The sequence below is a fragment of the Amyelois transitella genome, chromosome 5, assembly GCF_032362555.1.
Source record: "Amyelois transitella isolate CPQ chromosome 5, ilAmyTran1.1, whole genome shotgun sequence".
NCBI lineage: Eukaryota > Metazoa > Arthropoda > Insecta > Lepidoptera > Pyralidae > Amyelois > Amyelois transitella.
The window spans coordinates 9,254,722-9,271,111 of record NC_083508.1 but is presented as its reverse complement, the minus strand read 5'-3'; the positions used below and the strand labels follow the sequence as shown (position 1 = coordinate 9,271,111).

The window sequence follows — 16,390 nt, the reverse complement described above, 5'->3', positions numbered from 1 at the left end:
GGCTTATAAACTTGGAATTCTTCTTTTAGGCGACGGGCTAGCAATCTATCAATATTTGAATCTCAATTCTTTCATTAAACCTAACAGCTTAACGTGGCCTATCAGTCTTTCAAGACTGCTGGCTCTGTCTACCCCGCAAGGGATTTAAACATGATTAAATGAATAAATAAATGAAACTCGAAAGTTTAAAAGTATGTAAAGCCTAACCAGCCGTCTAAAGCGCGAAGACAATCAGAGTGGATACTACATAAATACAAATATGATAATAATATGTCCCCTCCCTAAAGGTAGCCTCATGCATACATTCGTATTTATAGCAACGTGCCCTGACCTCACTGAACCACTGAATAATAGCTTAATAAAAATTTAAACATAACAGCCTGACCTTCTAACTAAGTCACTGTCACAACCGTTGCTATAAGGTGGCTCTATTTCAAATTAATCATTCCGAAACCCATTTCGCAGCTAAAAGCTGTGCAAAAACTAATAACGTGAAATGTGCTTCCGTTTACGGTCGACACAGACACAGCGACAGCTAGGGTGGCCATGTTGCCAAACCTAATAGCCGGACAGACCAGCCAGTTTGGCCGGACATTTGGATGGAAAGGCCAGGCACCCTACATTATTGAGTATTAACAAGTACGACATTTTTTTTATATATTTTAAATCAAGCTTTTTTCAATCTCATCTGTACTCGCCGATATACGGAAAAATACCTGTTTGAGAAATGTAAAAAGCCTTACTAAAGCCGGACAGACCGGACACTGGTTTTTTGACCGGACATGCAATCAAAAGCTTACCTATGTCCGACTTTATCCGGACGCCTGGAAACGCTAGCTACAGCTATATGTGTGTGTTGAAAAGATTTAAAAAGGTCAAGGTTTACAAAATGAAAGCTATATTTCTGACATAGAAATACTAACGAGTACTTACTACATTCCTTAATTTATTATCTTTGGGGCACATTTTCGTTTACGTTATGAATTAGTCACAGTTACTCTTTTTGGGCTAAGCTCGCGTGGATATGTGAGAAACTGTATGCCAATATCCATTCTGAGACGTTTTGCAACTAAATTAAATCCCCCGCATGCATGTAAGTGAACAGGCATTCCCATCTGATGGGAACCGCACACCACAAACGATGGACGCTAGATCCTTGTAGTTAGAAGGTTATTCACGCGCTCGCCCGCCTTTTATTTGTTACCATATCGATACTGAGTTAAATTTAAATTAAAAATAAAGAATAATGCATGTTTATACTTTTACACATAAATAACAATAATTTTCGTAAAAGTAGGCTCATCGATTACCTTCGCGTGTCATCCGGTTGCCGCGACACAAAAATACTGGTCACGCGAGACTTCAATCAAACATTAACCATAATATGACATAAGTTACAAATGTTATTTCTGGCTTTGATTTGTAGGCTCTTGTCTGACGTAGTAAATAAACATATTTGTTTACTTGTACCAAGTTTTCTTGTAGCGGGTTGTAGCGGTTTATTTGTCCTATTTGCACCTGTTCCCAGTTGCACCCTCAGCCACTATGGTGCGGTCCGGAGTATGGGATCTATCTGCAATAGTAGAGCTATCTACAATGTAGGAATATAAAATATATCGGAGGAATACTTGCGACAGAATATTTGACTGACACTTGACGTAGCAGAAGCACTCCCCAATCGGCAATTAATACACGAGAACAATGTATATACATATATGTAGTAATAGGTAAGTTTAAAGTGTATTTATGGAATTTATTTTATTGTGTTTCCTCTTTTTAAAATAACAAAAATTATTATTATTAGTTATTAAAATAAAGAAAAAAACTTAATAATTTATCAATAAACAATTTGCCTTCTATTTTGAATCCACCTTTGACATTTAAATGTTTTATCCAAAATCTCTTTCTGCAAAATGAAGCTTCCCCGGGGAGCTAGGTTTGGGAAAAGCAAGTTAGTAATAGAATGGGCCACATAGTGAATATTAAATCGAAAGATTGTAAGAAATCCAGATATTCTGCTGAATTCCATATTCGAACTCAATTTTAAAATGATTCGAAAGGTCAAATCGTCCCAATCGTGCGAGGGTTCCAGTTATACATCTATCTCTTTCAGCGGTGCCCGGGAAAACCTAGATTCTGCACTTGCAATTTAGTTGCCGGATATGGCGATCCAAAATGGACCTTATTCGATACAGGGGAAAGATTCAAATTGAAGTTATATTGAGTTATTTGAGCGATGTAGGCTGACCTGTTGCATACTACGTCACGATATTGAAATCGAATCAATATCGGATGTGGGTGCGTTGGGGTGAAATTTGAAATGTCAGGTTTGCTAACAAAGAACCAGATTTACCTACTTTAAAACTGGTGTAATACTGTGCACAATGTTATGCTGATTTGATAATCAACTGCACAGAAGCTTTTGTGTAATGTATTCAAATTGCGACAGTACTGTCGACAAATTCTAGTTATTTCAAATTTTATTTTATGCGGATTGTTGACTCTCCTGACCTCTTCTAAGAGGAGAAGATGCAATCGGATTTCAAGTCAGAAGAATCGTGATGATAATATCATAATGACGATGACTTACAATATAGGTAGGTATAATGAAGGTTTTCTAAGATTAAACACATGAAATCTTTATCAACTAAATTATTAAACCTTAACGCAGTCAAATACGATATACATTCAGTCAGAAAAGTATCGGGAATGGATTATTTATTTATGGTTCCAAATTCAAATTTTTGTTTTTTTTGTTGTTGTTAGATTGGCACAACTGTTTTCCATTTTGGCGCGGAGTTTGAGTTGCATCTGTTGTTTACATTAAATACAGTGCTATTTTTAGTTATATCATATCTAGTGTGTATTGCTAATTTCATAATGGATAAAAACATCGAACAAAGAGTTTGTCTTAAATTTTGCATTGCCAATGGAATATCGTGTTCGGAGTCACTGAAAATGTTACAGAAGGCTTACGGTGAATCGACTTTATCAAAAACTCGTGCTTATGAGTGGTACAAAGCGTTCAAAAGCGGTCGAGATGTGATGGAAGATTTGCCTCGCTCTGGTAGGCCATCAACGTCTGCAACTGAAGTTAACATCGCAAAAGTGAAGGAAATAGTGACTGAAAATCCTCATTCAACTTTGAGAGAGATAGCCACCGAACTTTCTGTATCTCACGAGTCGATCCGTACCATTTTAACTAATAATTTGGGTATGAAACATGTTGCCGCTCGGCTAGTCCCAAAAGACCTGATTTTTTTTCAAAAACTCAATCGCATGAGAGTCGCTGAGGACATGCTAGAACGAGTCAATTCCGACCCAACATTCATGAAACGCATTGTTACTGGTGACGAGACGTGGGTTTACGAGTTTGACATGCAAACTAGTCAACAAGCTTCGGAGTGGCGCCTTCCAACTGAACCGAAACCGAAAAAACCACGCCAAAGTCGTTCAAAAGTCAAAGTCATGTTGACTGTTTTCTTTGACTATCGCGGTGTTGTGCACTCGGAATTCTTGCCGGAAGGTCAAACGGTAAATAAGGAATATTATTTGAGTGTTATGCGGCGTTTAAGAGAGCAAATCCGACGAAAAAGGCCAGATTTGTGGAAAGAAAATTCTTGGATTTTGCACCATGATAATGCACCTTCGCACAAGGCCATCATTGTGAACGAATTTTTAACCAAACACTCAACAAATACCATCGAGCAACCACCATATTCACCAGATATGGCTCCAGCCGACTTTTTTCTTTTTCCTAAACTCAAATTACCACTTCGTGGCACCCGTTTTCAATCGGTAGAAGACATAAAAGAGAATTCGCGGCGAGAACTGACCTCAATTCCGGAAACAGCGTTTAAAAAATGTTTTGATGATTGGATTATTCGTTGGCGTAAGTGTATCGCTTCTAAAGGAGCATATTTTGAAGGTGATAAAATAAATTTGGATGAATAACAAACAGTTTGTGTATTATTGATCTTTTCCCGCTACTTTCTTGACAGAGTAGTACTTATTCCAAAGCTGGTTTAATATAAACAAACAAGGATAAATAAAAAAAGCTGAACGTGGCCTATCAGTCTTTTCAAGACTGTTTGTTGGCTCTGTATAACCCGCAAAGGGTATAAACGTGACTATATGTATGTAGGCAAACAAAGAATTACACAACGGTAATTAATAAATTTAAATACATCGTCAATATTTAAACTAGTCGAAAAGTTGGGATTTATCCGTATAATCTGACTTCCATATTTGTTGTGAAACACAAATTTGCATTTCACAATGACTGAAAATTTTACATCCCATTATTTTATGCTGACTGGAAATAAATAGAGAATTCCAAAAGAAACTTTAAATTTATTTACTCAAAACAACAAGGTGAACAAATTTTCATTATTTATTGTGTAAATTGATTTCGTTAAAAATTCAAACAATGTAATCTAAAGTTACACAAAAGGGTTTGTTTTCAGGCATACAAAAACAAGGCGATGAAAGGCGAGTTCTTTTGACCTGATGTTATATAGTATGTTATCGAATTTTCGCTGTTCGATAAAGTACTTTTTTAAAATAATTCCACTCGCGTAAAATGAAAAAACAAAAACGCCTCTTCGAAACTGTTGACTCTGTCTTCCAAGGAAGGGATATAGAAGTTATATGTATCATCTATATAACGTATATTTAATGAATGAATCGGATCACCGTCAACTAATCTGTTCATTCGAATCCCTAAAGCTATCTAAAGCACTATCTTACAGGGTCCACAGACTACAGTATAACGATATTCTTATTAATATCACATCAACGTTGTTCTATAACTTTAGCTAATACAAAGACAATACAAATATAAAATTTTTCGCCTTTTACCAAACTGAAACATTACACGCCTACAATTGAGCGGCCGGGTAAAATATTCTACTAAAATGATATTGTTTTATCTGTCTAGACTCTAGACGAAAGGTCAGAAATAATGTATGTCAGGGGGTTTATATATGTACATAAATCATTTGTTACTAGCTTAAAAACATCTTTAACCTTGGCATAAAAGCGGTCAATCTAGTCTGGACATTTTATTAGCACAGAATTACACGTATTTACTTTCGCTGTGTACGTCATTTGACCTGTCTTCTGAAAATGGTTCTAAAGAGTAGGTATTATTGGATCAGTTTTTTTTTTATGTCGAGTTGGGTTAACTTTAATATGTCACGTAGCATTAACTTTAAGGTTCGATTGAGTACTTTTTATGTTATTTGCCTGTTGATATCTATCTGTGAATCTCAATTGCATTTTAAAACCATGCAACATAACATGGTCTTCGAGTTTAGTGATAATTGAATTTGTTTACCCCGTAAAAACGCTATATTTAAGTTTCATTTAGTTTCGCTAAATTATGGCATCACGTTAATAATTTTCATAGATTTAGGTATGTGACACAAAAGAAACGGTCAATTTAGAGTAAGACTCATTCATCGACATAACATTTATTTCGGTTTTCAGCTTTATTAGTTTGGTGTTTTGAAATCATTACTTCTCTCTTGTTCTTTTAAAATCATGATTGTAATCCAACGGAATCTTAGTAGGTACTATGAATTCGCCAAATTTCAAATCTGATTTGAGCTATGCATTGTGTGCCAGTCCATCTGTCAGCGTCTTCTTTTATATATTTCGATAAGAGTTTGAATAATTTTGGATTTGAGTTTCGAAATCCCGAAAATAAGAAAACCAAATAAAGGGCACTGATGACATGTTGGGATACAATTGTCTGAATACGTCGTATAATGAGACTTGAAACTTTATTAATATACTTACATAAAGTTTCAAACAATCAAGACTACAGTCAAAATTCATCAAAACTTCAGAGGGTACTATTATATTGCAATATAAGATCAAATGAAATTCTTGTTCAATTGCGTAGTAAATGAGGGAGAAGTTTGCCGTATGAGCTAGAAATTTGAAAATGATATAATGCCAATTTTGTCATTGGATTCGAGCAATATCTTTGAAGGATGATTCAACATTAAAAATACTAAGAAAACTACTACACGTTCAACACATACAATGTACGAGCAAAGTTTCAGTATTTAATATAGATTGGACGACCTTTGTGGCACAGCAGTACTGTTACTTATAAAACCTACTCTTAATTGTACTGATCATTCTATCTCTCTCTCTCATCTTTCTTTGCGTATTTTATCTGAGGTCAAATTAGAATTATAAAGAGGCTCTAAAATTATACCTTCTAATTTACATTGTACAAACGACTTATATTGTGAAGCTTAAAACCCTCTTCAATATTTATGAACCGATTCTGTCTGGCTAATGGTTTGTTGTTTTGTTGATAATGTTTTATTTATTGTCTAAATTAACCAATTTAGCTTCAAGAAGAGCTTAGGTAATATTTTATTTCTGTTGCTTAGATATCTGTTTACGTTATAATTACCTAATGGAACTTTTTTTAATAGAAATATTTAATTAAAACTCATTTACAAATTCATTACATTGTGTGAAATTACTTTACCATTATACACTTACATATACTTTTATAATTTGATTTACAAATTTTATCAACGCTATTGTTTTAAAAATCTAACTGGTATTTTACCGAGTACATAACTAAACAGTATTCGAGTAGAAACTTAGTACATTACAACACGTTCATAGATAAGTACCAATATGAACTTGGTGGTAATGCTATTCAGGACCGTAGTTAAATTTGCTAATCACTAAATACTTGCACTAATACCAAAACAAAATAAATTACTTATACTAAGTACGTATTTTTCTACTACCAATCACCAAGTCGAGCTAAAAAACGGCTCGGCCGTACCATCTATCATCTCATCTCGAAGTAATTTAAACCCTATTCGACTCCCCTGTAACTTTGTTGTTTATAATATAAGAAACCTAATTTTCTGTTACTAAGTAGGCAATATTAATGCAAAAGCAATATTAATTTGTCAATGAGCATATATTTCGATAACAATGCCAAGAGTATAAGAAAACAGATATACGGCCTCAATAAACATTACAATAATGCGGCGGCTGTCACATTTATTACCTCCCAATGTTTGTCAGTAAATATATTGCCAATGATTTCCTTATTGACCGTCAAATGTGAAGGATTATATTGCCTTCCTTACTTTTTAGGGTTATTTATTCCATGTGGCGAATAATTTAATTATACCAATTCAGTTTTACTACACTCATAGGTACATTTATAATCAGGTCTGTATCACTTTGATATAGTACTAGCCAGTCCGGAATAACAGTTGCAAATACTTGTCATAAATTTCTTTCCCTGTAAATAGTACAGGAAAAGATCGATTCAAGTGTAAGATTCAAAGTTCCACTGGCCTGGTTGTGTACGTTAAATGTTATGGCAGAAGTTTCTCAGGGTTGCCACTATACAGATTTAATGTATGTCATATCACTTTATATAAGGGATCTTAAACCGAGTCAATATTCGGACGACTAAAGACCAATGTGACTACAAATTAAAGAAATTCTTTCCCTTCATTTACGTCTTTTATTTGCTTTATAATACAGTGGAAACATACAGATTCCAGCTATCTAACTAGCTAAATAGTTGGTCTTGTCAATATACGAAAACGTACATTCTGTTTTTTTTTTATATAAGCACTTCGACAAGTCTTTTAGATTTTTGATTATACTTGAGAAAAGATTTGCCCTTTTTAATAGTCGATTTTAGCAAACTAATCCTCCTGTGGCAAAAACCACTCGTTCCTTACAAAAAAGTACCTGGCTTGCCATCCTCCTGGACAACCCCGGGTTATGTTCACGACCATGATCCAGAAGAGGAACAGCCAGGTATTTACAAGAAGCGACTAACGTCGTACGGAGACGATCGTAAGAAATCGTTTTACCGTTTGTTACGACGTCCTCTATACATACATATAAATACGCCTTTATCTCTTACCGGGTAGATTCTGTCTACCCCGTAAGTCATGTCAAGTCTCGCTTAATGATGGAATTGAGATCCAAATTGACGTTCACTGTGATGAATTAAGTCAAACAAGCAAAGTGACAACCCTTGAAAGAAACATGTTTTCAGTTTTATTTTGTAAGCAGTCTTTATGAATCACGGCACATAGCGAACTTCGTATACGAACCAGAAAATTCTAAGTTCCCTCGCTGCCTCGAAACAGACGAAATTTTATCCGTGCTCTTTGATGTTCTGACATGTACAGTTGGCAATGTTTTATCTCTTGGCAATTCGCTGTGTTAACTTATTTTTAAAGGTTTTATTGAAAGGTTATTGTTTCATGAAATATTACATTCATTTCATGAACAATTGTCTTTCGCCCGCTTGCAAAATTCTATACTAATCAAATTTTTTTTTCTATAATCCTTGAGATTGGTTTAGTGGTTTTGACGTGAAGGACGGACAAACTATCACACTTTTACATTTATTATATTTAGTATGGGTGTTTGTTAATTATGTGACCTTGCTTTCTGTTATCTGATAAACGAAATTCTAACACAGTTGTATTTAGGATTCTCCTTTTATGCGATGGGCCAGCAGTCTGCCACTACTTGATTCTATCATAAAGCCAAACAGCTGAACGTGGCCTATCAGTCTCTTCGAGACTAGTGCCTTTATCTACCCCGCAAGGAACATAGATGTGAATATATCTAAACAAACTAGGAATTTGTTTTAAAATAAATAAGAAATAATTCTTACCGCCGCACTTAATTCCGTCGAACTTGACCTACATTCAACCCCCGGTTAACCGGATAATTTTGTAGAATTAACGGTGGCCTGAAGCGTAGATAAGCCTCTTATCAGCTTAGGATGTGAACCTTGTAATTAAGGATTATATTTTTAATTTCCGGAGTACTTGGGGTTTTTTACGAAGTACTTAGTAACACAGAATTTATAGTTATGTGATTAAATGATAAATATATTACAAAGAAACATTTCCATATAAAAAAAATTAAATATTTCAAATAACAACAAATAATGACGAAACAGATAAAATGGTTTCACATTTAACAATCATTAATAGCAGCTGGAAACTAAGATCAACACATCAATAAAACAATCAATAGAGCGCCCATACTTTTAAGTTTGATATTATCAAGAATATCATACTAAAAGAATCAGTCAGTGTCATTATTTTTTTAAAGTTCTTTGTTTTTACATCAAATAATAAATTTCGAGATAGTATCTACCTACAAACATTTAACTACAATATCTTTAATCCAGACATTTCATCAGAATGGTAATGTGATACAAAAGTGCGTTTGTGAAAGATATAACTTAAGAGAACAATATTAAATTACTCTCCCGTGTACCATGGAATGAGGTCAAGGATTAAAAGGGGACAAAAAGGATTTCGCTCCTCGCAATTTATCTATACAGGGCGTTCCGGATCTTCTCGAATTGTTACAGTTCTGTGACAAAGGGCTTCCATAATAATAAGTATTTCAGCGAGTTAATTCCGGGTTCGTCGGTATTTCGGAAATGATCGTTGACTGTGTAATAAGGTCACGGATTATAAGGTTTACCTGCCTTAGGCACTATTCACACTAAAATCACTGCGTTGACAGCTTGCACTTGGGTGGTTGACGGCAAAATGCTGTTCGTGTGAACGGTGTCTTATCTATAACCTTGACAAGTTAGTAAAGTCCTCATCGTGTGGTATGGTGGTCCACACGGTTTCTGGTAATTGGAATTCTCCATCACCCTTGAATGTCGTGAGTGGCGATAAAGATTGCGCCTTGTGCAACGACCTAAAAATCGCATGTTACCAGGGTCAAGGAGGTCAAGAAAACGAACTCATGTAGGTATGTGTCCGATTCCTGTTATTATTTAACTGACTAACTCCTTACTAGGATCTTAGCCATAGTCTGTGTTAAATCTATTGACTGACATTAATTCTATGGAATAATTACGGATACAATAGACAGAGCCAATATTCTCGCAAACATTGAAAGGCCACGTTCAGCTGTAGGTAAGTATGGCTTAATGACAAAATTGAGATTCAAAGGGTGACAGGAGCCCATTGCCTTATAATATGTTCATGTTTGTGTTATACTCCCATCAGAAATTTTGTCCATCGGACCCACGACACAAGTCCCGTTATCAATGAAATGATTTAAATAAAATAAAAATTACTAACTAAGTACGTACTTACCTAATTAAGTAGATATGTTATCCTTATAAGTACGTTGTATTTTTAAATATAAGTGGTATTTAATATAAGTGGTAAGTATCAACATTAATTTTGTAGTTATTGAATCTATTATTTAATTTCGAATTTAATCCATTTTTTTTAATGCTTAATCTCAAATATAATCACTTTTTATAATTCCTTCCTTTATGCAACAAATCATAGAATACTTATTTATTATTATTACAAACAATATTAACAACCTAAATAATTATTACTAACCCATATTTTAAAAATAAATTCCTTACGGAAACACGGAACGTAAAACGAAACATAAGATCTCCAAAAACACCACGGTACAACACGTGTCTCAACAAATCGTTACTCCATCTCTTTCTTTACAATGCAATATGAAAGGGATAGACGTAATCGCGTCATGCATGTTGACGCGCAACTCTATTGGCCGCCAGCCTATCAGTTCAACCAAAGTTTAAGACGGGGGCAGTCGCGCGTCCGTTGACATTAAAATGGCAGCAAACAATCATGTTTATCGCCAAATGGTGACAAAATTATTAAAAATATATCAGAATGAAAGGTGTTTGTGGGATACAACGCGAAAAGATTATCATATCAAGTACGTATTACACTATATTTTTTGTATTGATAATAGATTGCCGCCATTTTGTCATAGCCCTCCCTACTCACGTTGCAACCTGACCGATACAACTCGTCGCAATGCGACTAAATTACGTTGATACGTAATAGGTATGTTGCAGCTAAGTCAAAAGTCGTCGCATCATAATCCAACAGTCCAAACAAATTACAAAGTAAGGAGAGGGTTTTTTAATGTACCTTATTGTGTTGATATATGACCTAATAGTTACCTAGTTTGAAGGATCGACGGTCAAATAGACCTTATTTTTTCTCATTTGACAGCTATTGGTTTAAACATCACGAATTTTTTTCTATAATATGTTTGATGGCCTGCTGCAGATTTACTTCAAAATCATAAAAAAGTATTACAATTGTATATTAATTTCTTAAGTCTTAGTATATTTTTTTTATTTAACGTTTAAAGAAACACTTTTATTCTATTGCATGTTTTTTTATTACAATATTGTGATGCAGATAGACTATTTTCAACCGACTTTAAAAATAGAATAGGTTCTCATTTGGACTCGATTTTTACGCGATTATTCCGCCAATTGTTGACCGATTTTGATCATTTTTGTTTTGTTTTAAAGTATGTATTTATTTTTATCGTTATATTAGCATGATTATATTTATCACGTTTAAATCTGGTAATTACAGTGTTCATTTTAACAAAAAAAAAATCTCAGACGTTTTATTTTTTTTATATGCTTTGTTTTTGAGGTAAACCGTAAGGCAGATAAATCTGACTGACTCACTGACTTTAAAGAAATAATTATCACGATTATTTATTTCAGGCCTATTCGGCAGGCTGCTTTAAAAAAACTTTTAAAAGTGATTAGAACAGTAGAGCCTGATGCTCAAATACCCGACGTAGTAAAGAGGATACGAAGTCTGAGAACATGCTACAGAAGAGAACGAACCAAGGTGGAAGCATCAATGCAATATGATGGTGACTTATACGAACCAACACTTTGGTATTATAACCAACTAACGTTCCTAGATGATTTAGACCCTGAATCTCCAGAAAACAATAATGATGATCATGAAACTACAGAAGACAAAAGTTGGCAGGAAGCTGATGTTGAAGAAGAAATCAACTTTGTTAGTGCTCACGAATATCCTACGTCTTCAAAAGAAGAATACTTGGAAACAATAAGCGTAAGTATTACCTTTTCATTTTTCAAACAACTTAAAAGAGAAGGTTCTTTAGAATGAGTTTAAATAGTTTTTTTTTGTTTATACTACACTTATGAACAACTTTTTAATATACTGTTTCCGATAAACTATACTACACCTACTCCCGAGGTGGTTTAGTAAGGTTTTGGAGGATTCCCGCTGTCAGACCGTTTTTGGAATTTTGATTAATGAATCTCTACCTACTATTATTATTGAGATAACACATATATAAACTATACTGTTATGTCACTGTATCATCCCCGTATCTTTTTTTACATCCTCCTAAACAGTGTTTTATCCTTTATTTTTTTATAAGTAGAAGAAAATAATGAAATGTATTCTATGCACTGTTTTTGTATTTTTAGGAAACTGACGAAAGTGAACCTGAGACCGACCGACTCGAACCATCAAGCAGTAAAAGTGCAGCGAAGTCGCGATCAAAATTTGCAACTAAAAGATCATTTGATAATTCCTCTTTGCCCAATAATGTTGTTAATTTATTAAACACATGTATCAAACGATCTAGACTGGAAAATACGAATCCCGATCGCCACGACATTTATTGTAACTCTCTTGCTATGAAATTACGATGTTTAGATAATCATCAGAGGATTTTTGCTGAAAAATTGATAAATGACGTAATGTTTGAAGCAGAGTTGGGTAACTTAAATACAGAATTTAAACTTGTAAAATTACAGACTAAGTCTACAGGTTTTGATTAGAGTAGAAAAGAGAAAAAAACCACATATGTACATACATATGTAAGATGATCGGGATTCATTACTAATACATACATACATACATACATAAAATCACGCCTCTTTCCCGGAGGGGTAGGCAGAGACTACCTCTTTCCACTTGCCACGATCTCTGCATACTTCTTTCGCTTCGTCCACATTCATAACTCTCTTCATACAAGCTCGGCGGTTTCGGGTACTTTTGACCTGACCCTTTACCAGGACGTCCTTAATTTGATCAAGATACGTTCGTCTAGGTCTTCCCACTCCGACCTTTCCCTCCACACTCTCCTTGTATATCTGCTTAGTCAACCTGCTTTCATTCATCCTCTCCACATGACCGAACCATCTTAACATACCCTTTTCTATTCCTGTAACTACATCTTCTTTCACATCACAACATTCCCTTATCACGCTGTTCCTTATCCTGTCACTCAATTTCACACCCATCATACTCCTTAACGCTCTCATTTCCACTGCATTTATTCTGCTTTCATGCTTCTTTTGCCATACCCAACTTTCACTCCCATACATTAATGTCGGGACCAACACGCCCCTGTGCACAGCCAGTCGAGCCTTTTTGGATAGTTTCTGACTGCTCATAAAGGCATGCAAAGCTCCATTCACCATGTTCCCCGCGTTCACTCTCCTTTCAATATCACTATCATACTTGCCATCTGATGTAAACTTTGATCCTAGATATACAAACTCTTTCACTTGCTCCACTTTTTCTCCTCCAATCAAAATATTACATGCTGTCATTTCTTTCTCCATTTCAAAAACCAGTGTTTTAGTTTTACTTACGTTCACTTTCATTCCTTTCTCTTTTAAAGCTTCATGCATACAGTTTACCATCTCCTGTAGCTCCTCCGCTGATGACGCCAGTATAACCTGATCGTCGGCATAGAGCAGACATTTGACGAGTAACTCATTCATCCTTAATCCACTTTTAGACTCTTTCAAATCTGTCAAGCAGCTATCCATAAATAGGTTGAACAGCCACGGTGACGCAACACATCCTTGCCTAACGCCTTTCTCAATCTTAAACCACTCAGTGTGCGCTCCGTTTATCCTGACACAAGCACTCGAATCCTCATATAAGGATTTCAGTGCTCGTATTAAGAGACTGCTCACCCCATGCATAGAAAGTGCTGACCACAATTCATTCCTCTCAACTCTGTCATAGGCCTTTTCCAGATCTACGAATGTGCAATAGACTTTTTGACTCTTGGCCAAAAACTTTTCGGCTATGCACCGCAAGGAAAAGACCTGATCAGTACATCCCATTCCCTTTCGAAATCCCGCTTGAGCATCCCATATTTTGTCATCAGTTTCATTCCTGACTCTATTAATCAATACCTTAGCATACAATTTGCCGACGACGCTAAGCAGGCTTATACCACGATAATTTTTGCAGTCCAGCTGTGACCCTTTTCCTTTGTAAAGTGGCACGATAACAGCCTTACACCAATCTTTTGGTACTCGGCCGCTTCTCCAACACAAATTGAAAAGGCAGTACAACTGACTAGCTACTACGCCTTTTCCTGCTTTAAGCATCTCGACCGACACTCTATCACACCCAGCAGCCTTCATTACTAATTGATGACAAAATATTAAGCACTGTTTAGTAAAATTAAGCTATCAGTAAAAGAAAACTTCAAATTAAGTACATTTTTGGCGTCGGTAAAGAATATTCGCTGTATCAGTAATTGATCATCAATAAATATTTTTTGTTTCATGTTTTCTCAATACAAGAGCATCTGATTATAATTCTGTCGCCACACAATATCTCAGTGTGACTGTTGCGAATAATAGACTTACTAAAGTGTGATATGTAAATTGAAAGTGTCTATTGTAAGTTGAAGCTGTGTTACATTTAAAGTAATTAAATAAAGATTTTCCTTTTGTACCCCCATCTGTACAATTATTTTTCATAATAAATATATAAATGTTTCTATTTTTGATATTCTTCTTAACATTTAAAATTGTAGAATAAATAATAACTACGAGTAACACGTTCACTAAATTTGACGGGCCCCTAAATCTAAAAGCACTAGCTCAGAATTCAATAGGAAATGAAGAGAAATTTGTATATTAATTTAATTTTGAGTTATTTGAATATGTTGATTGACTTCACTCGTCAAAATTTTAATAATAATAAAATTAAATTCAAATTATAAATTCCTTAACTTAAATGTTAGACAACACTACCAATCGGTTAAAACATAAGTTTTCGGTTCATAGCGGTAACCACGCCGTCTACATTTAACCCCAAGAGGTTAACTTGGAAATTTAATATGCATACACACGTATGCTAAGTAAGGAGTCTGGACGTCCGTTACCCAAGTATGAACAAAACGTAATTTTGCATCAGTAGAAACCAAATAAACTGACACTTGCCATGTGGTTCTCGGCGCCAATAAAAATAAATAGGACCACTCCTTCTCTTTCCCACGGATGACGTAAAAGGCGATTAATGGATAGGCTTATAACAACCTGTTTGAATCTCAATTATATCATCAAGCCAAAAAGCTGAACGTGGCCTATCAGTCTTCAAGACTGTTGGCTCTGTCTATCCTGCAAGAGATTTAGACGTGACGATATGTATGTATCTATGTAACTGTCACTTAAATTATGTTTTGGTGAAGAATATTTTAAAAATGGCGAGTAGTGGCAAATGTGCGTCCACCATGTTAAAAAGTGGGGTGGGTCTATAAATCCATTGTTACAAGTTCTGACCTAATAGAAAATATGTGGAAGACCGCGTAAAGTGGATTGAAATTTGGGTCACGATCGTCGAAGCTAAGCGCTAACCGCTTAATTCCGACGATCAGTACCCAAATTTTTCAAGGATTCAAGACTAAAATTTTAAATACAAGTGTATGTGCAGATGCGAAAAAGAGGCAAAGAGAACATTCTTTGTTCGAAATAACTACCTGCTAGTGCAGGTATAATTATAATATACCTGCTAGTGCAGGTATAATTATATTATACCTGCTAGTGCAGGTAGGTAGTTATTTATATAGGAAACCTGTAAATATTTGTTAAAAATTATTTAATAAAAAAATGTACAAAAAATTATCTTACCTGTGGAATATTATCATCTATTTGAAATCAGCCAAATAAACCGCTATTTCAAGTACAAATTATTCAAGTATTTAGTGAGTACTTGACTAACAGGGTAAGATCTGCCGCATACTCGTAGATACAAGTTTCATTGAAATTCCGGGATCCTAAGCACCATCAATATTTAATTAAGGCCAAACCGAACTTGCCTTAGTGGGAATTATCCCTTGAGCTATACAGTTATACATATTAATCAGAACGCGACTGCTTGCTTATCATAGACCTAATTAGTAAATAGAAAGCTTAATTACTGCATGTGTTATTATGTTATTTATGTATGTAAAGAAAAATTTAATGACACAACAAATATAAGTGCTGTGTGGTTCCCGGCACCAATACAAAAAAGAATAGGACCACTCCATCTCTTTCCCATGGATGTCGTAAATGGCGACTAAGGGATTATTTTTTTAGGCGGTGGGCTAGCAATCTGTCACTATTTGGATCTCAACACTATTAATAAGCATAATAGCTGAACGTGGCCGATCAGTCTCTTCAGGACTGTTGACTTTGTCTACCCCAAAAGGGATATAGACGTGACCATATGTCTATGTCACAACAAATATATCCGCC

At 35.0% G+C, this 16,390-nt stretch overlaps 2 protein-coding genes across 2 annotated transcripts in view; one reads left to right on the top strand and one right to left on the bottom strand.

Annotated features, from left to right (window-relative positions):
- Nucleotides 1-16,390, bottom strand: part of LOC106134523 (ATP-binding cassette sub-family F member 3) — a 434,240-nt gene that overhangs the window by 318,760 nt on the left and 99,090 nt on the right. The gene's annotated exons all lie outside the window — the stretch shown is intronic.
- On the top strand, nucleotides 10,618-12,896 carry LOC106141821 (uncharacterized). Its single transcript, XM_060944401.1, has 3 exons — nucleotides 10,618-10,761; nucleotides 11,576-11,939; nucleotides 12,323-12,896. The coding sequence occupies exons 1-3, from the start codon at nucleotides 10,655-10,657 to the stop codon at nucleotides 12,677-12,679; spliced, it is 828 nt and encodes a 275-aa protein (XP_060800384.1). The 5' UTR covers nucleotides 10,618-10,654; the 3' UTR covers nucleotides 12,680-12,896.